The following is a 27703-nucleotide window of genomic DNA, read 5'->3' on the forward strand; positions in this document are numbered from 1 at the left end:
CCTGGAAGGCATTTGGATATGCAACAAATATGTGGAGTGCCAGAAACTGAAAAGACACAAAAGAACTTTTATAAATCAATAGAATTTTATGATTTTGCTGTCAGTTCTAGTTGGGTAAACTTTCAAAACAACATCCCAGGGCACAGTTGAGGATTCTTTGGCTGGCCAGAAGGATCTACCTGGTTGGAGATGTTCCCAAATCAATGTTGCTAATGCATTCTCTTGTCTGTGTCTGTAACTGCTCCTCACAGGGTACCCAGAGCCCCGTCTCTATTGGTTTAAGAATGGGCAGCCATTAAAGGCCTCAGATCGTATCCTGAAGATCGATAAAAGGGAATTGCACTCACTGGAAATTCTCAATGTCACTAAGTCAGATGCTGGCCAATACTCAATATTTCTCATCAACTCTGCTGGTTCTGCATATTCATCAGCCAGGCTGGTAGTCAAAGGTAATACTGACCTATTTTTGGCACCTGATTTTCTGGAAAAATGGAAACCTTTACAAATGGAAATCTTTCCATTTGTATAGTTCTTTTTCTTGAGAAAGCCTACCAAGGGAAGTCAAGGGAGATGGGGAAGGCTGTAGTTAAAACATGACGTGCTTTAATCTCAGTTCTTCAGTAAATTTACTGTGAGTCCCAAAGATGAGACATATCACTTCTCTAGGATCTGATTGTTGTCCCATAAACATACAATTTACTCCTGCCCTCGTTAACTTTAATGGTTAATTTCACTGAAACTGAGGGCCTCTTATAAGTCATATGTCAGGCTGTTGTAGAAAGACACTGTCATAAATTAAAATTTTGAGAGTTGTGGAAACTGGTGTTTTCAGCGATGACCAGATGCATTTGTATTTATTAACATAATTGTTCTGAAATTACTAATTAGGTCATCTTGGTAGGGAGGCATTGTATTTTATGATGTAAAAATGATATTTGCAAGTATGTGTTGTAATAGTACTTGAAAACCTAAACAGGATACATTCCTGTGCTATAGAACCATTCTTGTCATTATTAATAAATGTACTTCAGAATAATGTTTTAAGAGAACTACGATTTCTGTAATATGTCCTGCAATGGGTGATCCTCTGGAATCCCTTTTTTGTGTGTTTTTTTTCATCAGCTCATGGACAGAAAGGTATTTGTAGTTGTCATTTATTTTCTTCTCTTTGTGTTACAGATCCTGATGAGAAAGAAGAGCCAGAAACAGGTGAGAGAAGCCACAGCAGGTGATGACAGAGCCTGCAGGAATTTTTCAGTAGTCTAAACTCACACTGAGGTTGTCACCATGTTTCATCAATAATGTCGTTTTCAGATTCCCATGAGCAGCTGATACCACCAAGGTTCCTAGAAAGATTTACTAATAAAAAGGTGAAGAAAGGTGCCAGCATCACATTATCTGTAAAAGTTGAAGGTAAGCAAATAGTTACCTAGTCTCCCTGCATAACACTTAAATTGCATAACTTCATGATGCATTTTGGATGCTCTCTGACCCAAGTCATTGCAGCCTCATCTCCTGTATTTAATCTGAAGTTTGGGACTTTACTCCCAACTCTAAGAGATTTTGTGCACTTTGCAGGAAAGCATGTTACTCATCTTCACCTCCATTTTTCTGTATGTAAAAATAGGGATAAAAATAAGTATTAGTCTTATGAAGATGTGTTGATTAACAGCCTTGGCTTTTGAAAAGGTTTTAATGTCTTTATGAGTGTGCAATAGAAAGGTTTATGTTCCTTTATTATGTATTATGACTCCTATTTTTGGAGAAAAATCAGGAAACATCAAAAGCAGCATTTGTTCACAGCATGGCTTGTGATTGCATGGAAGTGACACCATTAGGAAAACAAGTTCACTGCATTGGTTTTTCTTTTAGGACATCCACCACCAACTATTACTTGGCTGAAAGAAGAGTCTCAGGAAGACATCCTGTGGATCAAACCAGATACTCCTGGATATAAACTCGCCAGTTCAAATATGCATCACAGTCTAATCCTGTTGGATGTTAAAAAGAAGTACAGTGGAGCTTATACATGCATTGCTACCAACAAAGCTGGCCAGTCCATCTGCACTGCCACCCTAGAAGTTGCAGATGGTAATTTTTTCTTATAATAATGACGTGTTCTCCATATTACCTTCCATACAGGTCCTAGGAGTATGAGTCATAAGGAAAATAATCAAGTCATGACCAAAATAAATACGTTTTCACAAGATTAGCTATGACTTTGCTTGCCTTGCAGATGATGATGCTCTTAAATTTTATAATACTGTTTTTGATTTCTGACTCTAGCTTCAATTAAAAACAGCATCCTGTTTTTAATCCAGCATTTCTGTATAAGCAGAAGACAAGTATGAGAAAGAACCACATTAACCACACACACACACACACAAAGCAATGTAAAATAGCTGGAAAAAGTCACCATAAAATATTTTAAGATGAATATTTCAGTCTGCTAAGATATTTTGCATTGCAGAGTTGCCTTTAGGAATCCAAGGCAGACTGAATTATTTGATTCCACTATTGCTGAGCTTTCCTAAATTTCTTTCATGTTCCCTGTAGTAAGAGGATGGGGAAGTAAATACAGTCTGAGAGTAGGGGCAGCGCTAGGAAGGACTTGGAAGCATTTTTATTTTATCCTTCCTTTCATCCCACTTTTTTACTGTACTAAGAGCTACAACAGAATAGCTTGAGCACTGTAGAGAAATGGGACAATCCTACATTTTTGTGTACAGGGAGAGGAACAAAATGTTTGCATCACATAAGTGGGAGTACGTATCTCAGCTCAGGAGCTACTAAGAAAGCAGATTCACCATGTCAGTATCCCCAGTAGTCCATGTCTAGAAAATGTGCCTAAAATAAATATATAAAAAGACCATCCTATGTCTTCTGTCCTCTGATGATAAATCCTAATCTTGCAGTGAAAGAAGCTGAAGTTCTGACCCAAGAGCGTGTGATGGTATCAGAAGCCATAATGACCACACTGGGGTAAGTGGCTGGCCACCCATGCTGAAGTGGAACAGTGTTGGTGTCATCCTGCAGAAGTTCCCAAGTCACTTTTAGGCAGTGTTGTACTTTGGACATGTTGTATACGTCTCACCACCAGATTTCACTGTGAAATTACTGGCTGTGTGTGACAGAGAACTCACTGGTCTGGTTGCTATGAGAAAGATAGAAAAGATTTTGGTAAAACAGTGAGAAGTGAGTGGCTTAGTACCTGCAAAAAAGAGCCTATTTCCATTGAGGATCCTGAACATATTTTGAATACCAACATCTGTAGTACTGACTATTGCCTCTTTATAACTCATCTTTCCCATCACTAAAATGGGACTATCCCTTATAGTTCTTGATATTGGATATGCAGAGCATTCGTTCATGGACACTAGTAAAATAGTTTGAGGCCCCATGAATGAAGAGTCCAATAAATGCTGTAATATCAGTGTCAGACATTTCTTCCCGATTATCAAGGAAGACAGGAACAAGGGACAAAAAAATATTTGGTTAGGACCATATAAAAATCTTGTTACTTTTTCATCCTCTAAGAAGAATGTCAAAAAAAATGCAGGGTAATGCACTTGCCAACAATTAAATACACTGATGCTTCAGGAAAACAAACAAAAAAAAAAGTATTAGATCAAAAGGGTCTGCTCACAAACTTCTCACTTAGAATTGCACCTAAGATAACCTCTTGATTTGCAATACTTGGCCTGGATATTAGGGAGGTACATTCAGAAAACTGGTATCCATCTGAACATGCTTTAGCTTCTAGAATATACCAAGCCTAAAAGCATTGATCAGTCTTCCTCCAGAGGGTGAATTTCCCATCCTAGGAGTCAATTTGCTGTCTGGAAGTGTCTGTCTCCATTGATGACAGAAGGGACCTAATCAAAAAGCAGAGGACATGAGTCCTGGTTGGACTAAGTGACACTGGTCTGTAACTTCCAATAGTTTATAGCTGGTATTCCTCTATAAATGTTCTGTTTGCTATATGATAATCTTTATAATAGTTGATAACTTTCAGCTGAAACATAATTTCATGAAAGCATCAAGCTTGCCTGTTAGCGTTCAGGTTTTACGGCTGATTTTAGAGATTACCTGCATGGGGATTTTGGTGTGAAGCAAGCTGCACTATAAATTCGGTTGGTTCACTGCAGCATCTCCCAGGGGCTTTGTTAGGCATACTTAGAAGTTACATGGTTTATCACTGTCTGAAAATGGAGTGAGCTCTCTCCTGCTTTCTGTGTACTAACAGAGAATTAGGGCAGATCAGTTTGTGTAATGAAAATTTATATCCTTGATTCCTTTGCGGTAATTTCTTCACATAACCATGCTGAGGTGTGCACTGAAAGATTACAATGAATAAATAAATAAATGCCGATGCTGTTTCTGTAGAGGCCTGGTAGAGCATTGATTTTCAGTGTCAGAAAACTTGCCCAAATTGCCACAATTTGACAGAAGAAGTGTTGTCTGACTCCCAGAAGCACAGTAATAGCAGAGATGGTGCATTCAGGACATTAGTGTCTTGACAGAGCAGTAGTTTTGGAAAACACCACAAGCATATCTTCACCAGATGCAAGCAAATGGTGCTGGTTCTTCACTCCTGTGCAGCCATTTTCAGTCAGTATTGACAATGCAGTCTCCTGCGCCTTTCCCACGAATGAGCTTGGTGCTAATAAAAGCTGTCATTGTAGCACGATTCTCTTTGAAGTCATAATTCCTCCTGTGAGAGCTGTCAGCTTGTCCAAGTGGCACCTGAGAGACAGAGGTTACTCTGCAACCCAAGCACCCAGGTCTTATCAAGCTACAGATTTAAAATAAGTCAGGAATAAGAATTCTCAGGTGGGATTTGGCTCAAAGGTTAAGACAGCCAAGTGTTTGTGCTTGTATGAGCCTGGTGCTCCAAATCTTGATGTAGCCAAAAGGAATTCAGACAGTACAGGCTGTAGGACATGGAGTGATTCAACTGAGCCAGTGCTAGTGTCTGCTTTTAGGGTGAGCCCTCTGACACTGATCTACTTCAGTGACCCCCCAGTTGTGTTAGATAGCAGTGGAGGTGTTCTGGATAAACAGCACTGCCCAATGCCAAGCAGAGTCCTAATCAAGCTGTTCTCAGCCTTCATGCACAAGTTGTGAGGAGTTGTTTCTCCGTTATATTTTCTTACTACACTTTTCATTTTAACTTCTAACTATGCTTTACTCTCTTTTTTTCAGAGCTGTTCAACCCTCTGAAGGTAAGGGAAGTTATTTTCTCTCTGCTTCTTCTGCACTTTACACCTGCAGCTGAGATTGTCTATGGTTTTCATGATCACCACCTACTTTTGTCCTTCTGTTCTCTTGTAACTGTCCAAAATATTGGAACTTTTTGGGACTGGTCTCTGTTCAGGGTTATTTATTTATTTATTTATTTATTTATTTATTTATTTATTTATTTATTTATTTTGTGAAGGAAATGCAAGCAAACAATTATAAAAGCAACAGAAGTGAAGAAACTTAGACCTTCCTTCCACAGAAGCTTTTGTTACTTAAAAATGACTTTCCAATGCCATATTTAATGCTTAATAGATTTTTTGTTGTTTCCAGGAGATCTTGAAGCTGGCAGGGAAGGTGTACCCAAAACCCCTATTTCATTAGCTGATGTTGGAACAGAAGAGTTCTTCCAGAAACTCACCTCTCGTATCTCAGAAATGGTATCTGCAAAAATAAGTCAGGGTAAGCAATCACAATTTAATTAGTTTAGAAAAATATGAAGTCTTTGTTATCATTTGGTCTTTAAATATCAGTGACATTTGTGAAGCAGGTTCTGAGACAGCCTGCAGAAGTGTATGAACATTAGTAAATGTTTAGTACAAAGAATTTTAGTAAGAGCCCATCCAAACTAACATCTTAGTCTAAAATTTGAAGAATAAATAAGCTACTACAATACACTGAGATGGCTAGTGTCCATTTTAGGCATACGTTGTTTATTTAAATGAATAGGATTAAATGTGAGCTTTGGAGTGTAGAAAAAATTGTAAAAATGGAAGAAGTTCATTTTGAACATCTTAGGTGCTTTGATTTATTCAGATATGCATCACTGCTGAGTAAGAGAGGAATCCTGCTTTGAAGACTTCCTACGTCTTAAAGTTTTAGCTCAAAATGGGTTTTAAAATCTAGTCAAGGCTGAAAACTTTGTGCATAGCTGTGCAGTAAATCAAGGACTTGATGAATTATGTGAAAAATACCTGGTTTTGTGCATTGTGTATTGATTATCTTGCCATCTATTTATTTCCATGTAGTTAATTTTTATCTTGAAGCAAAGCTAGAGACATACCTCTCCTGCAGATATTCTTGCAATGCAGTAACAATACATGCAGTAGGCACATAGCCTCATGCATTAAAACATCTCAGTTTTTTACTTAGTCCTATATATCAGCAGGATATCACACTAAATATTGCAAGTGCTCTTCTCTGGTAATGTGTGGTTTTTAGGACACTGAAAGTTGTTACAGATTTGGTTCATGTTCAAATAGGAGATCTTAATTTCTTACTTGTGCGTTGCTCTGCTTTTTAGCTACACTACGAGTGCCAGGTGCAGAAAGCGATGAGGAGTCAAAAACTCCCTCTGCATCTCCTCGGCATGGACGATCCAGACCTTCATCCATTGCTCAGGAATCCTCATCTGAATCTGAAGATGGGGATTCCAGAGGAGAGGTATGATACCTTTATGGGGAAGTTTCATGCAAGGAGAAAACCTTACTTAGGATGATCAGTCTCCTGTATTTTAAGGATCTCCAACCCCTTTGGGGACGTACCTCACTTCAGTAGGTGCATTTGGTAATAAAATATATTGGACCTGTGATGCAGAGAAGAGAATCAAATTCTCATGGCTCACCGTGGGATCTTGAACAAATTGTTCAAGTCAACATGGTCAAAACTTAACCATTTATTTATTTAATACCTTTTGTTTTCACCACTCAGTTACAGAAAGTCAGAGCTTGATTTTCTGTGGACTTGGTTACAGTTGATAAGAATGGTAAAAACAGAATTTAGTGTAAATTAGGATGGTTTTGAATGTTCATTTCAAAAAGTTTCTGAAAAGAAAAAAGAAAAAAAAAATAAACCTTTGGCAATGTTGGCCAGTTTTGACATTTTCAGGACCATTCTTTTTCCTTGGGAGCAAAATTCATTCTTTAATCATGTAAATCCCAAATAGCTTGGATAGTTTTGAAAATATGGCTTAAGCCTCCTTGAAACTGTGTCCAACATGCAAAAAGCAAACAGTGATTCTTTCTGCCATAAAGAGGCTAGGAAATAAAACATTAAATATAGCTAAACACTTGTGTTCTGCTGGAGTTACTGTATTCACTTTTCAGAGCTCATAATAACTGTCATTTCAACCACACAGATCTTTGATGTCTACATGGTCACAGCTGACTATGTGCCGGCTGCACCTGACAAGGAGACCATCACTTTGAAGGAAGGCCAATATGTGGAAGTCCTTGATTCAGCTCATCCTCTGAAGTGGCTGGTCAGGACTAAACCCACAAAATCCAGCCCATCTCGACAGGGTTGGGTATCTCCAGCTTATCTGGACAAGAAATTAAAGGTGACTCATCATACTGTGTTTATTTTTATGTAAAATTACGTGGGTTTGTTGCCATCTATAGTCATTGCTTTTGCATGAAATAATTAGTGAGGAGGTCATTGAAGAGGTCTGCAAAATGATTGGGCTTTTTGCATGTTATGATTAGGCATTATTTCTCTGTGTGTGCAGGTGTGCCTGGGTTTGAAAGAGCTAATCATCTTTCAGCAAGAAAGGAATTTCACACTGCAGCTTTAGAATTTATTGAAAGTGACTGTGAACACATGAGGGACATTTCTCAGTGTGTGCTGATAAAAGGACTGTTAACTTAAGAGAATATATATTTTTTATTCTTCTGTTTTAGTTGTCACCAGAGTGGGGATCAACAGAAGTTCCTGAGTTTCCTGGAGAATTTGTTTCTGAGGATGAATATAAAAGGAAACTAAGGTAAGGTCTTGCCTTTTTTTTTTTTTTTTTTTTTTTTTTTTACAACTTTGAGTCTTGCTGTTTTTGAACATGAATGTTGGCATTGAGGTACCTTCTGCCAGAGTTGCCTTTTTTGTTCCTCTGAGATCTGACACCTACCCTTTCTAAGACTTACAATGTTTGAAGTCTGATTGATTTTTGCCATTTTCAGCCAAATCCAGGCAATCTAAATTACTTTGGGTGACTTGAAAGGTGGATAGGAGGATTTTAGTGATGGAATACTGGTGGTTATTTCACAAAAACAAACAAACAAACAAAAAAACTTAAAATTTGGTACTGCTGTTCTTTAGGGTGCCTATATGAGGATGATGTCTAAAAACAGTGAAAGCTCCCTCAGAAGACCAGCTACAACCTTGTGTTACTCTCCTATAGAGCAGCACTCTACTGAATGTGCAGTCACAGAGATATTTGGTTTCTTGGTAACATAATGTAGCAATGAAGTTGCTGCTGTCTGCTTTACATAAATCCTTTCATCATTCATGTTCTGTTTCACCTGCCCAAACAGTGGATATGTGTAAGGTAGAGGTAGTTGGCACACCATGAGTGAGGTTGTCCAAGTTCCCTTTATGGCCAGGGAGGACCTAGTCAACACACTCCAGGGAGTCTATTACTCCGATCAAGTATCTCTGCATTAGAGCCTAGAAGTCTTTTAACATGTTGAGGATAATTGTGATGATTGTTCTTTCTTTTTGCCTGTTTGTCTTCCCTTCAGTGTTCTTATTCAAGAACTATTGATCTCAGAAGAGGATTACATTCAGGATCTACAGTTCCTCCAGACTCATCACCTTAAGTACACTGAGGTCTGTCCCAATGTCCCAGGAGCTGTTGCCAGTCAGAAATCCACCATCTTCAGAAATATTGATGACATTGCTCGCTTCCATTCCAGGTAGGCATTCTCATGAGCTGTCATTTGAGACCGAAGAGTGGCTCACATGGTGTCAGAGATAGAGTAGCTATGGTTACTGTGAAGGATGTGGAGCATAGGCAGTGCCAAGGTGCAAGGAAACTAATAAACCTTTTGGGATGAGAGATGATGGCATAACTTAAGTCAGAGCACAGGCCTGGGACTCCATGATACCCCTCAATGCTTCAAGACTCTATGCATCCAGCTTACTTTTAAGATAACTTAATTGTGTTGACCTGAGATTGTTCCTGATCTAAAGATCTGGCTGCTGGGGCTGAGTTCTAGCCTCAATCCACCACCTTCTCCTCAGGTGTCTTTTGTTGTTTGCTTCCACAGTGTCTTCCTCCGAGGCCTGCAGAAATGTGACACTGATGATGACGTGGCCATGTGCTTTATTAAACATGAGGCAGAATTTGATAAGTACATCCAGTACCTGGTGGGGCGGGTACAGGCTGAATCAGTTGTTGTAAGCAAAGCTGTCCAGGATTTCTACAAGGTAAACAGTAACCAAAGTACCTGCTGAATGTGCATCCTATAACCCACTGCATCATGTGGTTATTAAGTACAACTGTGATCCTGAAAAGAATTATTAAATATTTTGGAATTAAATCATTGCTACATATGATACTCTGCATTCACTGCCTAGCTCTCCTCAGTAGACACAATGGATATGTGAACATATTTACATATCAGAGTGGTAGAGGTATCCAGTTTTGGCTTAGCAAGTTAGGCCTACGAAAGGGCGTGATATGAGCATTTTTAAGGGAGTAATCCTTTCTATTGCTGTTTACAACAATATTTTCTCTTTTTCTTCTATGTACTTTTTTCAGAGATACACAGATGAAATTTTATCTAATGAAGATCCCTCACATCCACTTATCCCACCACTGCAGCACTATCTGGAAAAACCCATAAACAGGATCCAGCAGTATCAGACTATTATCAAGGTGAAGAATCTTTGTTATATGCTTATTTCTGATAGGCTTATATTCTGATTTGTGCAACCCGTGGGGGAACAAAACCTTTTTATTTAATGTTTCTTGGCTTCCTCCTGATGTAACTACTGTCAAAAACTGACTGAATAAGTTAAGCCAGTAAACATTACCGGTGATGGTGCTCCCTGAATAGTTGTAAATCCAGATGGAGGTTCAATCTCCAACACCATAAATGTCAGCAAGCTTTATCTGAATTAAATTTAAGTAGATGCATATATACATATATATGTATATATGTGGATACACACCATGTGTGGTATGTATATAACAGTTTTGTTATAAAGATAAGCAATTTCCAATGTTCAAGACATTGATTTACCAGTTTACCTCACTGTGTTTTGTATTGACATTATAGTACAATGAAATTTCTGTTTCTGAAAAGCTTTTCCCCACTTCCCTATTCTACTATCCTGAAATATTTCAGCTTTTAAGTTTTCATCTGTCCTGCTATCCTAAGTTCTAGCCAAGACCTCAGGACAAAGCTTCAAAACAGCATTTTTCTGTAGGATTTTTCATGGGAAGTAGCACAACAGTATCCAGAAGGAAACTTGTCTGGCCAAAAAAATATTTATTTTAGGCTTACAGAAGTGAGTAAGCAGTGTGGATAGTTTGAAGAAGGGTCAAATTAACTTTCTAATTTTGAACACCTGCCAGCACATAGACATCAAGATTTTAAGGATGTCTTGGAACAGACAGTAAGCATGGGTGCTTCCCATGCCTTCAGTGCTAAAAGAGAGCCACATGAACAAACACGAGAGCAAAAAGATAATTGCCCTTTTATACTTCTTCCATCCTTTCATATTTATATCTAATAGCTACTCTTAATTTAGCATTGTCCCATGAATTTCTTGCCTTATGGTATTATCAGGATAAGCACAAGAGAAACACAATGGATACATTTACGATTGCTTTGGTGTGTTGTTTTGTTTATTGTTTATTGTTTATTGTTTATTGTTTTGTTTTCAATCACTGAAGCATGTCCAGTATTTGCTGCAACTTCATCTTTGTTTAATTACAATTGATAAAAGGAAAAGCCAGGCTGGTTAGTCAGTGAGGCTGCAGAATGGGTTGGAAAGCAGAGACTTTGGTAACTAAGCAGTGCACTGTGAAAGAATAGGATAAATGTTGTTCAGATGAAAGAGCTGGAACAGATACTTGGGAAACTTATTTTTCAAAGGAAATTCACTTTTTTTTATTCTGACCACACAGTAACATTTGCATCATTTTTCTACAGGAATTAATCCGAAACAAAGCAAGAAATAGCCAAAATTGTACTTTGCTGGAACAGGCTTATGCCATTGTGTCAGCACTCACCCGAAGAGCAGAAAACAACCTTCATGTCTCACTCATTGAGAATTACCCAGGGACTTTGGAAAGCCTTGGTGAACCTATCCGACAGGTAACTGGAATTTTTCAGTCTGTGTTACACTGGGCAAGTTACTTACTTGGACTTGTTGTATCCCCTCTCTTGCGTGGGAATCAGTCTTCTACTAAGCAGGGTTGTAAGGCAAAATTACAGCAATTGTGAGAACATCTGGCGGAATTCAGCTGTCCACATTTAGTCATTCAATAAAAACAGTCCAGTGAATCACAGCCTAAGTGTGCTTGCTTCTCCCTAATGCTAGGGGGAACCACTAACTGAGCTGTTTGTGAAGATACATAAAATGAGTAGCTTTCTCTGGTGAAGGAAATCAAAAAAGCATTTAAAGCACCCTCATAACACACAGGATATAATTCTCTATCAGCATTAGTACCGGTGAAGTGAATATAACAACACATAGTGGTGGTTTTACCCTGCTGGGCAGCTGAATACCACCCTAGCTGCTCTCTCACTTGCCCTTCTCAAAGGAAAAGGGGGAGAAAATACAATGAAAAGTGCTCAAGGGTTGAGATAAGGACCCTGCTACACGTGGGGTCCCTCCCATGGGATTCCGTCCTTCCTGAACCGAGCCTGCAGGGGCTGCCCACAGGCAGCAGCTCTTCAGGAACTGCTCCCACACAGCTCTATCCCACGGGGTCCATCCTCCAGGAGCAAACTGCTCCAGCATGGGTCCCCCACAGGCAGCAGCTCCCCCCAGACCCTCAGACCCCCTGCTCCTGTGTGGGCTCCTCTCCACGGGCTGCAGCGTGGAGATCTGCTCCATGTGGGACCCATGGGCTGTAGGGGGACAGCCTGCTCCACCAGGGGCCTCTCCACAGGCTGCAGAGGAACTTCTGGCTTGGCTCTGGCCAGTGGCGGGTCCCTTTTGGATGCAGCTGGAGCTGGCTTTGGTCTGAGATGGGGCAGTTTCTGGGCTGTGCTCATAGAGGCCACCCCTGCAGCCCCCCTGCTACCAAGCCCTTGCCACGTAAACCCAACACACACATAACATCACTTAAAGGACAATGTAATGACAACCACTGTGTGCACACCTGTTGCTGTTGTCAGTCTGTTGTCATCACCATCAGCATGATGTTGTCATCACCATCAGCATTAGAAACAATCTGCTATGCTGTAATAAAATAACAGTGCATAAGATTAAGATATAACAATACGCATTTGTTATCTCATTGCTGGAAAATGATGGTGAGATATCACCATAGTAATTATTGCAGAGTTACCACTATGTGCTCTTTCTTATTTTTCCTATCAGGGCCACTTCATTGTGTGGGAGGGAGCTCCAGGAGCTAGAATGGCATGGAAAGGACACAAAAGACATGTCTTCCTGTTCAAGAATTACATTGTGATCTGCAAACCAAAACGAGACACAAAGACGGACACCTACAGCTACATCTTCAAGAACATCATGAAGGTCTGATCACTACATCCTCACCTACAGCATTTCTCTGTCATTGAGAACTTCACATTTATGTCCAGTTTCAGATCATCTAAAAACAGGATATCTCTTAAATTCTTTTGAGCTCTTCCTTTGCTTCTGAAAGTCTTTGTAGCAGAAGTAAAATGTGTCTGTCCCAAAAGTCTCTCTGTGAACTCTGTTAGAAATATGCCCAAAACCACCAGAAGCATGGGTGGATTTTTACTGTGTGTCAATGAGATTTACACATAAAAGTGTTTACAGTTCTTTGTTATCTCACTGAGTTAACTGCAAAAGTGTGTGACATTGATATTGATTTTAGTTTAGGCATATTTGCTAGCATTTGGTCTTTGCTTTTGACAGTCTGTAGCGATGAAAGTAAATTGGAGAAAATGCATTTTTTTGTCAAATAGCACAATCCCAGTAGTTCTCTTTACTGCTTACATCCTTTTTCTGAAAGCAATTCCTGTTTAGAAATGAAAAGTTCAAAGCATTTGTCCATCTCATCTTCAGACATTCAGGGCTCAGATTAAAACTGCAAGAAGTCACAGAAAGACTGAACTCCAGAAAAAGACAAATAAACAAGAAAACAAAAAGCCCTGTGGATTTCTTGACTAAGTGCAGCCAGGGCCTTCTGAAAGTCTTTATCTCTGTTCTCATGGATATTTACAGACAAAATTTATTTTCCAAGAAGAAAGGGATATTTTGTCTAAAGAGTGCCTGCTCTTTAACTTCTTTTCATGTAGTCCCTAACTATTCTGAGGTATTGCTTCCAGCGCTGCACCACTGGATATTATTTTCCTGAAATGTAATAATTACTCCCAGGAAAATGTTTGTTTGGTATCTGAAAGCTGGGTATACAAGGGAAAGGGTTGCAAAGTGGCCCTGACTTCTGTTCAACCAAAGCCACATTGCATGCAGTCTGACAAATCTTTAAAGGAAATGAAAATTAGTTTTGTTTCCCATTTTACTGTTAGAGCATCTAATACGCTTTAATGGGAAGGACATAACTAACATCCATAGAAGAGGGTGCACGCTGGCACAGGAGACATGCTGATGGTTAATAGTTGCTTTAATTGTGAAAGCAACTAATTTTATTGAAGACAGTTCTGTTTCACAAAGGCTAGGTCCAGATCTGAACTGTGCTAAACTGTGGGATTTCAGTTTTGGGAAATGTTCTGTCTGAAATTCAGCTCTATGTAAAAAGAACAAAGAATTTGTGTTGACTTTCTTGTGTTCCTTCTGTAATGCAGCTGAACAACATCGATGTGAACGACATTGTGGAAGGGGATGACCGTGCGTTTGAGATCTGGCATGAACGGGAAGATTCAGTCCGCAAGTACCTCCTTCAGGCGCGTACAGTGAACATCAAGAACTCCTGGGTGAAGGAGATCTGTGGCATACAGCAGAGAATCAGCCAGCCTGTCTGGAGTGAGTATGGCCCAGGATAGCCCAGACCTCCTAGTACTTGCTTCAGGGTGGTTCCCTGATTCAGGAAGGAGATTTTGTTGCCAGGACAGATAGAAATCATCTAGGGTCACATGCTACCTCTTGAACTGAATTAGGGTTAGAGGTTTCCCACGGCTTAAAACCACATCACATCACTGCTCTAACAACTCACATGACTGCAAGCAGTAAGCTTTAGCTGGAATGATTATATTTGTGTTAGGTCCTTTGCCTGAACTGGGGTAGGCACCATTATCAGGATGGGACCATGGTTTATGACTCTCTTCATTTGCCATCAAGAGAACCAAGACTGTATACCATCAAAGTGATTAAATGTATAAGACAGAGGTTCCACAGGACCTGTACAGATGTTGAGACAATAGCAGAGCAAACAACTTTCTAATTACTCTGCAGTATCTGCAGTGCACAATAAACAGAGTTTACTGTCTTCCAGCACAATAGCCCAGAAAATGTGCATCTCTGGAGGACAGACAAACATGACTGAAACTTCTAAAACACAAATTGCAGTTGGCATTAGAGATGTGTTCTTCTGGCAAGGATTACAGAAGGGTAGCTGACCACTGAATTTGGTGACAAAGGCCGTGTCCCACTGTTTGTAAAATGTCAAACTCAAACGGAAAGAACCTCAAGATTTAAACCTGAGCCCTACTGATATCAGTATAAAGCCACTTGTGTCTGTTGGATATCGAACCCTCTGCTCTAGACATCTGGCTTACATTGTTGTACCTGGTCATGTAGATTTGCTTTGGATTTTTATCTTGTCATTGAAGTCATTTTGTCTTCGCTGTCATTTAATATTCTACCAATTTCCAATCCACAAAATTTGTCAACAGGGCTATTAGATAATTGTTGTCCAGCTATAAGCCTGAAATGTTGTACTTTACAGCATAAAGAAATACGTAATCTTCAAATGACAGAAAATAGTTGTTTTTCATGTATATACATTGAAAGCAAGTCCTGTCTGTTTATTGTTTTGCTTTTAGTCAGGTATCCTAATTAAAAAGACTATCACAACAATTTTATATAGTTTTCTGTGGTAGGAATAAGTCAAAATAAAAGTCTCCTAACAAAGCATGGATTTGCTGTATGGAGACCAACAGAATATTAGTTTTAATGTCAAGGGTGTATTTTAATTGGGGGAATTGTTTTACCTGTCGCAGCTGTGTGGTGTCTGAATAATGGATGTGCTTATTAAATCGTGGTCTAAAATACCTCCATATCAGCAACAAATTCATATTTCTTTTTGTTCATCTTTATAGCCAACAATGGACATTTGTCAGACTCAGTTTATTCTCAAATAAGCAAGGACAGCATTTCACCTTGAAAGTCACTAGCTGCTAAAATTTCTTACTCAGCTTTCCATCTGAACCTCACAGAACTGCAGAAATTATGCCTGTTATCTTACCTTGTAGCAGCCATCCTACAGACATTCTATCCTCCTTGGGACTAACATGCTTTTTCTGATGTTTCAGTACCTCCAGACTTTGAGGAAGAATTGGCAGACTGTACAGCTGAGCTGGGAGAGACAGTCAAGCTGGCTTGCAAAGTTACAGGAGCTCCCAAACCATCTGTTAGCTGGTACAAAGGTATGAGAAGCAAGTCACGAAATGCATACTCCAGCCTTCTTTTCTGTGTACATTGCTCTGTGCTAAGCTGTCAGTGAGTAATATAAAAGCTGATCATCTAGAGATACCCAGTCCTAGCCTTACTGTTAGCTACTAAACCACACAGACACAGGTAGTACAGATCTTCCTGAGAGTTAATATATCCTGCTTTTCAAGTTTGTCTTTTAGTCTGTGTAAAGCTACATCTTGTTGCAGTGAAACAATTTTGAGGAAATGAACAATTTGTTTATATTAGCTCAGGCATTTCTGTGTCATGGCACAGGCAGCACTGTGGACACACTCTTGTTCCCCAGCATTGCTATAATGCAGAGTAAACAACTTTTCTATAACTTCATATTTTTTAAAGATTTGTTCTACATGCTTACAGTCACTTTGGAAGTGGTCCTTTGGCTAGCAAATAAGAGCTATAGCTACACCACACATACTGTGAGAGAATTTAACTTTTAAATGAGGATTGATGATAAACAACATGCCCAAACAGTGATTTACCTACTGGTTGTTTTGTAGACAGATGGAGACCTCATTCCTCAACTACTACTATCAGGTGCTGAAAGAGCAAACACAGCTCTCAGTCCTCTGAAGTGGAAGTGCTGGATGAAATTCCTAAGGAGAAAACATTATTAAACATACTAAACTATTTACAAAGACTTTTTTTCCCTTTATCTTTAAGATGGAAAGCCAGTGGAGGTGGATCCCCATCACATTATAATAGAAGACCCCGATGGTTCCTGTACATTGATCTTGGACAACCTAACAGGTGTTGACTCGGGACAGTACATGTGTTTTGCTTCCAGTCCTGCTGGAAATGCCAGTACCTTGGGAAAGATCCTTGTTCAAGGTAAAGACCCGCACAGATGCGTTGTTTCAAAGAGGTCTTCTATATAATGCCATAAACAGGAACATTAAGACATTCCAGAAGTTCTGTATAGCATGTAATGAATAATACATTTTCTCTGATGATACGGTAGTAGTGAATTGTTCTCAGGTAAAAAAAATTGTGTTTTACTGTTTTGTGTGCAGAAATCATGAGAGTTTTGTGGTCAGGTATACATCCTTTGTATCTGTTAGGGAGTTATCCTATTTCCAGCTGTGTAAACTACATTTATCCTTGCCTTGCAGTGCCACCACGGTTTGTGAACAAGGTTAGAAATGCTTATCTTGTTGAGGGTGAAGATGCTCAGTTTACCTGTACTATTGAAGGAGCACCTAGGCCTCAAATCAGGTCAGTTCTTCATGTAACTTTGGGACAAATCCTATTTTCCCATTCTGCATGGCCAGACAAGTCTCCTTGCCTTTTTACTTTCCAGTTTATGACCCTTTCTTCTCTGACCCTTTCTTCTCTGTGTTTTCCACCTTATTGCCATTCCAATGCTGGCTCTTCCTGATCCCACCTTTCCAGAGCTTCTCAACAATTTTTTTCTCTCTAGAATCTGAAAAGACATACCTACAAATAATACCTATATGTCAGATCTAATGCCCTTTTATCATTCCTTTATCCTCCCTACCCTACACTTAAATTAAGCAATCAGTCTGGGATGTTCAGATAGAAAGCTCAGGATAGCTTCTCATGATTAGAAGTTTTTTTCCCTGCATTGGTTGATGAGGTGTCTTGAGAAGGATCTCATAAACTTGTACAGTTCCGTATCCATGTGATCTACCTACCTGTAGACCTGTCCTCCAGGAAACAAGCTTTTGTCTAATGGTTATCTCCTGAGTAGTTTGCCCCCTGATCTAATAGATGGATTAGTGAGCTGGGGACTTCTTGACACTGCCTATTTTTCCTGGCTTATATTCAGTGTTTTCCACATACAGATGGTACAAAGATGGTGTACTGTTGAAGGACACAAATAAATACCAGACGTTCAGTGAACCACGGAGTGGCATTCTAGTCCTGGTGGTCAAGAACCCTTCCAATGAAGATATGGGACACTATGAATGTGAAGTAAGTTCAGAGTTAGAGATTTGCTGTCTGACATGACATAGACTGGAGAATTCATTTTACTGAGATCCACTGCATGAGATTAGTGGCTGAGCAATTGTTGCTGCATGCCATATCAAAAAAAGGTTATACAAGTCAGGTTCTCCATAACTAGATCTGAATTGTGAAGCTTCAGAATATTATCATCTGACAGTTTGGCTGTTCATGTAGTAATAGGGCGAGCTTATTCTAGAGCTTAAATCCAGATCTCTAGAGCTACATCTTGTAAAGTCAAGGATCATTCTGATGTGACGTTTTGTTTTTGGTCCATCTTTAAATTAGAACATACTCATGCCACTACAAATCCAAGAGTAAGAAGTAAAGTTTAAATAGAATTGGAAAGCACTGACATTCCTGCTTATTTACTAAGCGTATATGGGAAGTATCTAACAAAATTAGAACAAATGTGCTGTAAAACAGTCTCTAAAAATTAGTCATAGTCTGTGCATTCACTGTAATAAAATAGTAATAAACTCTCAGGACACAGGAATAAAATTGTACACAGCTCAGCTCATAGCAACCTCACAGTTATTCCACATAATTTTTAATGTGATCTATATAAATTAAAGTTTTCTGTTAGGATTTTAGAAAAATCACATTACCTTGCATTTGCCATTTAGCTAAGATCCCAAGATCCAGTATTCACTTTGTTGAGTAAGATTGAGTGGATTAATGGATGATAAATAGAAATCAGCAACTGTTTAACTACCGCTTAAATGGCATATGACAGAAATTTGTGCCTCTTGATAAAGTCACATTAGGACCAAGTCACAGATCAAACGACAAGTAACTAAGCTAGCTGTTCTGCTGTAACTTGTCTGTGTGAGTCATTTGTGGTAAAACACTATAATGAACTCACTGAACAGCACGCGTTCATTGAAACTGTGGCTTTGGTCTGGGGTCGTGTATTCATCTCTGTCTGTAGTCATGTAATTGTGATGCATTTGTAATACAGCATAGAAAGATTTTATATTATAAAAACATCCTGCATTTTATTCAGTACTGCATAATTCTCTTTAGCTGATGAACAGATTAGGGTCAGCAAAAAGCGGAGCAGAACTTTACCATCACACTGCTGCAGCCCTGACTCAGGAGAGGAGAGGAGACCAAGCCATTACCATAGAAGGTATGATCCTTGACCAGCTCTGTAAGTATGCCAGTGAATTACTCCAAAGCAATCTTATCAAGGTTCAAATATATTTGCAATCTTATCCATGTTGATTATTGGTGTACGTCTGTGTATGTCTATCAAGATGTGCATGGGTATACTGCAGCTCAGCTCTATACCCATCACCATCTGTTGATTTCCATAACTGGCAAATCAACTTTATCATATAATGTTCATAAATGCATTATATGAGAAAGGAGGAGTAAATGAAGGTTATGTCACACCACTGTTAGCACAAGAAAAATGTTGCAGTACTTGAAAATTCCTGTTGCAGTAGTTGAAAACATATGTCAGCCTGGCAGAACATGAGTTATATATTACTGAGGAAAAAACAGGGGCCAGTAAGTAAAGCAGCAGACATATTGTGATTGTTTCTTGAAATACTACTGGAAAGCTTCTGGAATGGTTAAGAAAGCAAAACTGACAGCAGTGTGTCACGAACAATTTAGTTCTCTTGTTAGCTAGGACTGTTCAGGTATTAAACATCACACAGTCATAGAAGCTATACTTTTTTTTTTCTTTTTTTTTTTTTCTCTGTATCTTTAATCTGTATAAGTAGGGTGATATGGTCTGATCTTATACCCACCCAGTAATGCATCTATTTCTTAACACATTTAGAAAGTGACTTCTTGTAGTTACCTATGTACTAAAGGAATTCCCACAAGCAGAATGTCAGGCATGCTTATTGTAAACCTATCATGAATTAGTTTATATCAGTGGCTATATCTGAGTATGGCACATTCCCCAGCATCCAAAATTGTTTTTTCATACATGTCCTTGGCTGTCTGGGCATGGGCCAACCAGTGCTGCCTCTCTAGAAGAGCTCCCAGCAGCAATTCAGGAGATAATACAGCCAAGGGACAATTTATAGTACATAGTAAATGGTTTACTGTTTTGGAGGGTGAGAGAAAGGACTAGGATAGGCATAGGCCATCCCATGCCAGCAAGCATTGGTGTTGGAGAGCTGTTTCAGATGCAGTCAGAGGAGACATAGCCAACAACAGCTAGAGGTTTGCCAACAGCTGTAGAACCTTCTTCTCTCATTGTCAGTGTTTTCACATTTACTCATGATAATAACAGGGGTTCAATGTGCTTTTGACATGGGATAAGTGTTATCAACATTCAAGTGAGAGCCATCAAATGCAAAGACCTGACTCAGGGAACCGCCAAGCAGCAAACTGACCAGAGTTTGGGAAAATGGTACTCCACTCTCCTATTTTCTTATAATTTTCCCCAGGTTTCTTCTGGTCCTGTCTGAGACAAGAGCCTGGTCTGGATGGACCTTGGGGTCAGCCCTCTGTAGGGGCTGATAATGTATTGCTACACTATGAGGATTCAGCCACACTAGGCCATTAAGAGTAGTATCCAGATCTATGTACTCACTTGTTTGGGTTTTATGCTTGCTTTCCTTATGGTCCTTAACCAGAGTACCATCAAATCATTCAACAACATTGCAGGGAAAATGGTATTACTATAGTTACACTAGAATAGTTTCAGTAGCATAAACCTTGAAGTACTTTAATGCTTTGTCCTTGCTGAGGCATAAAGAGAGAAAAATAATTTATATGCAGCGTGTAGAGGAACAGAAATAAATTACTGTTAGGGTGGCATATCTTCATGAAGTTCCATCGTGCCAAGACAGAAGATATAAAAACAAACAAGGGTCGTAAAACAAGTAAAAACTCTTCAAAAGGGTTGTGAAGCATTGTTCAGCTCATGGGGTTACAAATGTGTGTGTTCAGCCCTGAATTAGTCATGTAATGTGTCATTCCCACAGTCATAAACAAACAGATTTTATGGGTTTGGATGAAGAAACATAATTGGAGCTTGCCTGCAAGCTCCAGAAATATTATCATGAGATCGTTTTTGGTCCATGATGTGCAATTGACTGAACTTGGTAATAGGGAAGGAAATAGTTCCCTGAGTCACCTCCATGGAGAAACAGCGAGAGCTGCCCCAGGCCAGCTGGAGCAAAAAGCAGGCTCATCCATGGAGCATTATTACTGTTCTGAGCAGAATCGTATCAGGGATGAATTTAGCACAATGCACTTGAACGAGGAGGGAATTCATTGCTTTCCTGGGAATCAATAACCATCTTTGATCTACCTATTGAAAAATCAAGCTCATCTGGCAAAGAACAGGAGGACGGGTGGATCTCATGAAGGCTTTCACTTTCCATCCTTACAATCCTTCCTACTTGTGAAAATGGGATTATTTCTAACTTCACCAAGAGGACTACATTACTCCTGTGTGGTATTATTACATTAGAAAATAGATAACTGCGTCAGTTTCCTAGCTCACCTGCATGGTGGGTCTACATTCTACCTGATTTTTTGTTGGTTCTGTGAAATGTCTATTACCAGAGCCTCCTGAGGCACCCAAGAGCCTTTAATTACAATTATTTTAGTTGTTATTCTCCTGTCTTTTCTGTACTGTTTATTATACTGAGCCAAACCTACTGTTACAAGTTGGGATACCATTAGTACAGTGGTTTATGGGCCCTGACCTGCAGTCAGTGATGGTCCACAGACCCACATTAGGGGGTCTTAAAAACAAACTTCTTGTTATTAGGTTTAAATTCATGGTATGGGAATTTGCAGATCCATTGGAAGGATCAAATTCAAGAAGGATGAAACCCACTGAACTAAGGGTCCCCTTGCAAACAGTTGCAATTTAGGCTTCAGGCCTGAAAGGCTGACTTCTGCCTTCAGTTACACCTGGTTGTTTCACTGAAGTCAACGGAGAGTTGCTTTAAAAATCCTCTTTCTGTGGATATTGGGAGAGTTTTAGACACTTTAAAAACATGTAATTGGAAGTTCTGTCTCTTTGACTTCAAGTTGACTGTCTGCTTTGTGGCCACCCGCCTTGCTGCTTAACCTACATACAGCAGATCCGACCTGACATGGGCTGATGTGCTCTGGCATCCCTTTTTAACACCTTACTACTGCAATCCACTCATCCCAGGTTCACTAACTTGTTCATTTTTTTGTTGTTGTTGTTTTTCAAGAAAAACAAAGCCCAGATTCTGGAAAGAGTTCATTTTTTTCATCTGGGTGAGCAGGTCCAGGATGTATAATGAGACAGTCAGCAGTAGGGCAAGGGATCAGGTACTCAAATGGAGATAAGCAAAACCTTTAAGAAAAATACCCAAAATCTAGCACAGGTAACAGAAATTTCTTCATAGCTTTGTGGTAGTTCACATGCAGAGCTGTAGGCAAGTTATTTAGTTGCTTTTTACTAGGCTTTTGGCAATACTCCTCTTGTGAGGTAAAGCTGAGTATTCTGAGGTTCTCAAACGTGAGATTGCTTTAGATGCAGAAGAGCATTATATCTCTTAGTGTTACCCTTTTCCTGAAGAAATAGGGCATATGAGTTTGTTCCCCTGAACATTTTAAAGCTCCCCAGTTGGGGTGATGATTGAGATATTAATCTTGTTATTTTAAATTTGTTATCATTGTCAGTTAGTCGCATTTTTGTGCCAGCCATGGGGTGTTCAGTGCAAAATGCAAGAGAGCACAATCTGCATTTACAGCAGTCTCTGTTGCTGCAGGACTAAAACATTTTTTCCCTTTACATTAAGCGAAAAACTTTTGCATTACATTCACACAGTTTAGGAAATTATTTTGTGTCCATGAATTGCTCATTTTGAGATTAGCTGTAGCAGTTCATGTCAGTTTTGTGCATTCTCTTGTGGGCTTATCTCTGAAACGTAGCAAAAGAGGGGTGAATGCAGAGCAGCATTGCCCTGGTTTATGCCAGCAGAAAAAAAAATAGGTTTATGCTTCTGTGAGTGGAGAAAGTAGAACTTAAAGTGGGTAGTGAAGGCTGCATTGGAAACCTCCTTTCATCCATTTCAGAGCAGCAAAAGCTGACTTTCGTTCAGACTTAGCCTAAATGTTTCATATCATAAGTCACTGATTTAATGTATTAACCAAAGAGGACTCTAGTCCTGTAGAAGCACTGGCTGATCCTAATGCTTACAGCTTTTAACCTGCTTATCAGGGGCTCCTGCTTTGCAAAGCTGTTTTCCTAAACTGCTATCAAACAAGTTGAAATGATAAATCCGGTGCTAAAATGGATGCAGAATATTTTCCTCTTGGAAAAAGAATCCCAAGTTCTCTCATCCTACTTTCATGTGGTTCTATCCTTCATAAAGAATTGCTTAAAACCTCCTTCACACCTTGGACATAGCACGTATAAAATAGATCTGTTATGCACTAAACTGCAGCTCATCAGGACCTATTTACTACAGGCCATTTACAGTTTCCTCATGCCCAGGCCTGCTGAACCTCAAAATACTGAATTCCTTAGCACCTGCTGCAGATAGAAGTATTGCAATGTCATATGGGAGGACTTCCAGAACACGCAGTAATAAAATAAACATTACAAGGGAATTTTTCTTACAGACATTGTTAACTATATATTTAGTTATTATCTAAATAGGGTTGCTGTTATAATAATTGCTTAAACACCTGTGTTTAGGTGTGCAATCAAATTAATTCATTTCCTGTTTACATCAGAACTGATTCTCTTGTTGCTTATGGATTCATCTCATGATATTATTTGATGACTTTTTCTAAAAGTTGCGTTACGTAAAAATTCCACAATATCAGTTTAAGGATTTACATATTCATTGGAAATTTCCAGCCTGGGCACAGTAAGTTGTTTGAGCTCTCAATTCATCTTCCATCACTGACTGACGTATTTCATAATTGAAAAAAGGATGTTTTAAAGTACTTGAAAATTGTTAAATAGGTAGGTAAAGAAGTTATATTCTATTCACATTCACATAGCAGATAGGCTGTAAACTCTTTTTTCCAAATGGATTATTTTTAAACCCATCTAATTCTGTAGTAACTTCCCTGACTCTGTTGGAAATTATTCCAAATTTATACATGCATAAATGAGACAGGGCTCTGCAAACAAAGCATAAAACTCTAGGTCAGATATTACCATCAATATTTGCACAAAATTCTCTTTAATTATCATGGGATTTGCAGTTTTACCTAGCGGCAGAAGAAATGCCTTGAAAGTGGAAGTAAAATTAGGTTCAACTTTTCCATCTAATATTGTAAATATATTTTTAATATTCTGGCAATGCAGTTTTTGGCCACTATTAAAAATATCAGCATGAATCATAAGATATATGACAACACACTCTACAAGCTCCCTGGGCAAGAACTGTTTGTGATTTTATAGATATTTTTTCTGAGTTGCAGTTCACTTTCAATTGTTCAGACCAGAGCTTATTTATTATAGGCTGGCTGGAAGATTGTAAACCAATTGCTGAAAAAATTACTTTAACATTAAATTAATTTTTTTTTAGAAACTAACTAACTAGTTAGTTAGTTAGTTTTACTAACTCATTAAAGAAAAGATGGGGCTTGCTCTTCTTTTTTTCTCAATCTCATGTAAGTTCAGTAGCTCAGAATATGTTCACAACAGTCTGGTTCAGTGTCTTAATTTTATTCAGACAGATAAGTTGGGAACCTGATGAAAATCTCTATTAGCTCTTCAAATGTTATCAAGAAATTCTAGTTCAGTATGGGACAAGGGTCATGAAAATCTGCAAATTAAGTAAAAACATAAAAAATGAAGAAGTAGACATAAGTGTACTACAGGGCTCCCTCTGGACTTCCTTGAGAATTTTACTCCAATTTTCTGTTCTGATGATAATGATTTTAGTTTTCATTTTTATCAGCTTGGATTTTGAATCTAGTCCACAGGGGAAATTGTTTAGTGTTTTGGGGAAACTTTTCTTCTAGTAAGTGAAATCACAGTTTGAAGAATTTCAGCTCTCCAGGGTTTTTCATATCAAGACATTTCCAGGTTTCAGGTTTCTTACACTATCACTAACTTATTATAGGGGAAGGAAAAAGAAGGGGGGGAAAAAAGAACAAGAACCTTGTTTTCTATATTTGCCCTTCCAAACAAAAATGCCAGGATCTCACAAAAGCAAGAAACATTTTTTGTGATATTGTTTTCAACAAAATAGTTAATTGCAAACCTAAATTACTCTGTTCAGAGGGCACTCTGAATTCTTATTCTTGGTCATAATCATTAAAAGCGATGCTGGAAATAACCACAGAAAGCATGGATGGGATGGTACAGGTGTTTTTTTCACTCCAGTTTATTTTGAATAACTGAGGAAAGTTAATTTAATCATTTCAGCTTTTGCCTTTCTTTAACCCCATGCTGTTCATACTGTTTTCTTTGTAGTCACTGAACAAGAGACTAAAGTGCCCAAGAAAACCATCATCATGTAAGTGCTGACTTTTTTTTTTTTTCTGGTAACATTTGTGATTTGCCTTGCTGCCTATGCATGATCCAATAACAAGCTTGTGTTTATTGGCCATGCAAGTGTGTTCATTCCTATTCCACCAGATCTCATGGTATTTTGTGTTATGTAAAGTGACAACCTGAAAAATCTTACTATCCCCTTCAAAATAAATAAATAAATAAATAAAGTTGCAGATAGACACAGCATGGGCTAAATTTTAGGACTCTATATGAGAAGAAATTTCACTGACTACTGCAGGAGTTGCACAAGGGCTCAAGGGTGTAGAATCTGACTCACAATGTTGAAAAAAAAAAGGCGTTGGCTACTCAAAAGATGTACAAACATAACAAACACAGCTTACAATGCTTTCTTTTGCCTTCCTGTTTTAATTCTCCAGGAAGGCCTTTCATGATAAAGCAGAAAGAAGCTGCACATTTTTACCCTCTCTGGCTCTATTTCTGATATGATTTTTTTTTCCTTGGGCTTCTTGGTTACTTTGATCCTGATTTATCCTGAAATATATAAAGATTAGTTGCAGCAAAAAACAGTACTTTCTCAATTATGTGTGGACCAGTAGCTCATCAGCCATTAAAATCTTAAAGTATCTTCTTGTTTATAAGTGTCATAAGCAAGTACATAAATTAAATTGTCTCATGTCCTGGAGGGACTACATTGTCCTACATTAGGCTTTCAGAGCACCTTCAAAAAATTTAAGCCATATCTTAGTGGCCATAGGTGACTATGGAATGTATATTTTGGGGAAATGCATTTCCATCGGAGTCATAATTTTGCTAAAACCAATCATCAACTTGGACATGCTTTGTGATTCTTGGACATGATGCCTTTTTTTTTTAAACAATTTTGTTAGATGGTGAGGAGGATGTGCAAAATGACACCTAAAATATGCTTAAGCAATTGTTTTGCTTTTTATTTCTTATATTATTTTCTGCGATGACTATCAGTTGTCATCATTTAGCCACTTTGGAGCTAGTGGTTTATAAGAAGCCATGCCTCCCGGTCCTAGCAGCTTCTAACCTGAACGGCTGAGAAATTGGCAAAGCACAGGAAGGAGAGGAAGGAAGGAAGTCTGACTTTGCCCTCTTCCTTGAATACATCGTTCAGCTAACACCTTGAGTCATTTGATTTTTTATTTTATTTTTTTTAACCTTGCAATGGCCAGAAAATGAAGGTGCCTATGCCATCTCAAGAGCCAGGGTTTAGCTATCTATAGGGTAACAAAAAAGAGAAATGCTTTTTGATATCACATTCAGAAACATCCCAAGAAAGTCATGAGCAGGAAGCAATCACCCACAGACAGGTCATGTCTAAGGCTTAGTAAAGCTCATCTTTCTACATATCTGTGCTCGTAAATCAGCTGAAAAAAAAATGCTTTTATTTCACATCTCTCCTCACTAAGCTTACAGTCCTCTTCATGATTTCAGATCACAAGAAGCAACATTAATATTGGATGATTAAATAAAGACAAACTAATGCAAAATACCATCAGTTCAGCTGGTTCGTAAATTTTTAACTGCTCCATGGGCTATTGCATTGGGCAACTCGAGAAGTGATTCCTAAATTAAGGGCTGCAGCTCCAAAGGAGGTTGGTATCTTTATGAGCGGAATCTCAGACCAATGGAAATCCCCCACTTTTTGCTAATGGATGGGGTCACAAACCCATTAGGGAAGCCCTCAACTCAGCAGTATATCAGTAGGATAGTGATGGAGTGAAGTTTGGAACAGCTCTGTTAAGGACACATTGCATCTTTTACAAGGTAGTGAGCAGAGCAACAGCAGCAGCTTTGAAACTACCACCAGGAAAAAAATTAACAGGTAATTTGGGGACAAGGTTGAACAATATATGTATGTGTAAATCCCAGAGCCAAAAAAGCATTTTAACTTTGCAATGTAGAGCAAAGTCTAATGCAACCATAAAAAGGATTCGTTCTCATCTGTATCAGAAGGGACTTAATTTTGCATAATTCAGAAAGGTGCCATGATCATTATGAAGGCTCTGCATTGCAGTGTCAGCAAACAAGCCCAACGAGAGGTACAGAAAAATTCTGATAACTTTTGGGAAAGAGTAAAGCAATAGGAGGTAAGCAATAGAAGAGAAGGCAACTCAGGGAGAAAAGAAATATCCAATCTTGACCTTTACTTGACCTTTACTTGACCTTTCCTCAGAAAAATCATGGAAAAAAAAAATCTGATCTCATTAGGAGAAGGCACTACCAAACCAAGTCCAGTCTCCAAAGATCAAATTGGTAGATGAGAAAGCCTACAAGATGTCCAAGCTGGTTAGGGAATTGCAGCAGGACAAATAGGCTCTGCTTTCACAGGGGCTCCTTTCACCTGTCTCAGCCCTGACTGAAGAGACGGAGGTCTGGAGAGCAGAACTATTGGTTTCAGCCCTTCCAGGCAGCATGTCAGAGTAGCTGCTGAGGCTGGGG

At 38.9% G+C, this 27703-nt stretch overlaps 1 protein-coding gene across 27 annotated transcripts in view; it reads left to right on the forward strand.

Moving 5' to 3' along the window:
* Positions 1–27703, forward strand: part of OBSCN (obscurin, cytoskeletal calmodulin and titin-interacting RhoGEF) — a 188970-nt gene that overhangs the window by 125121 nt on the left and 36146 nt on the right. For 25 of the 27 annotated variants that reach the window (XM_068673255.1, XM_068673234.1, XM_068673235.1 and 22 more), the window contains 21 exons: positions 252–449; positions 1180–1209; positions 1315–1413; positions 1873–2091; positions 2916–2982; positions 5206–5225; positions 5575–5703; positions 6545–6684; positions 7379–7579; positions 7920–8002; positions 8754–8927; positions 9282–9441; positions 9776–9892; positions 11175–11339; positions 12574–12732; positions 13989–14166; positions 15675–15788; positions 16498–16665; positions 16947–17049; positions 17640–17769; positions 18826–18931. In XM_068673255.1, coding sequence (XP_068529356.1) covers positions 252–449; positions 1180–1209; positions 1315–1413; positions 1873–2091; positions 2916–2982; positions 5206–5225; positions 5575–5703; positions 6545–6684; positions 7379–7579; positions 7920–8002; positions 8754–8927; positions 9282–9441; positions 9776–9892; positions 11175–11339; positions 12574–12732; positions 13989–14166; positions 15675–15788; positions 16498–16665; positions 16947–17049; positions 17640–17769; positions 18826–18931 — 2760 coding nt within the window. Of the gene's footprint in view, positions 1–251; positions 450–1179; positions 1210–1314; positions 1414–1872; positions 2092–2915; positions 2983–5205; positions 5226–5574; positions 5704–6544; positions 6685–7378; positions 7580–7919; positions 8003–8753; positions 8928–9281; positions 9442–9775; positions 9893–11174; positions 11340–12573; positions 12733–13988; positions 14167–15674; positions 15789–16497; positions 16666–16946; positions 17050–17639; positions 17770–18825; positions 18932–25192; positions 25236–27703 lie in introns of all 27 variants that reach the window. The other 2 variants (XM_068673261.1, XM_068673262.1) reach the window with 1 other exon arrangement.

The sequence above is a fragment of the Anas acuta genome, chromosome 2 (genome assembly GCF_963932015.1).
Source record: "Anas acuta chromosome 2, bAnaAcu1.1, whole genome shotgun sequence".
Lineage (NCBI taxonomy): Eukaryota > Metazoa > Chordata > Aves > Anseriformes > Anatidae > Anas > Anas acuta.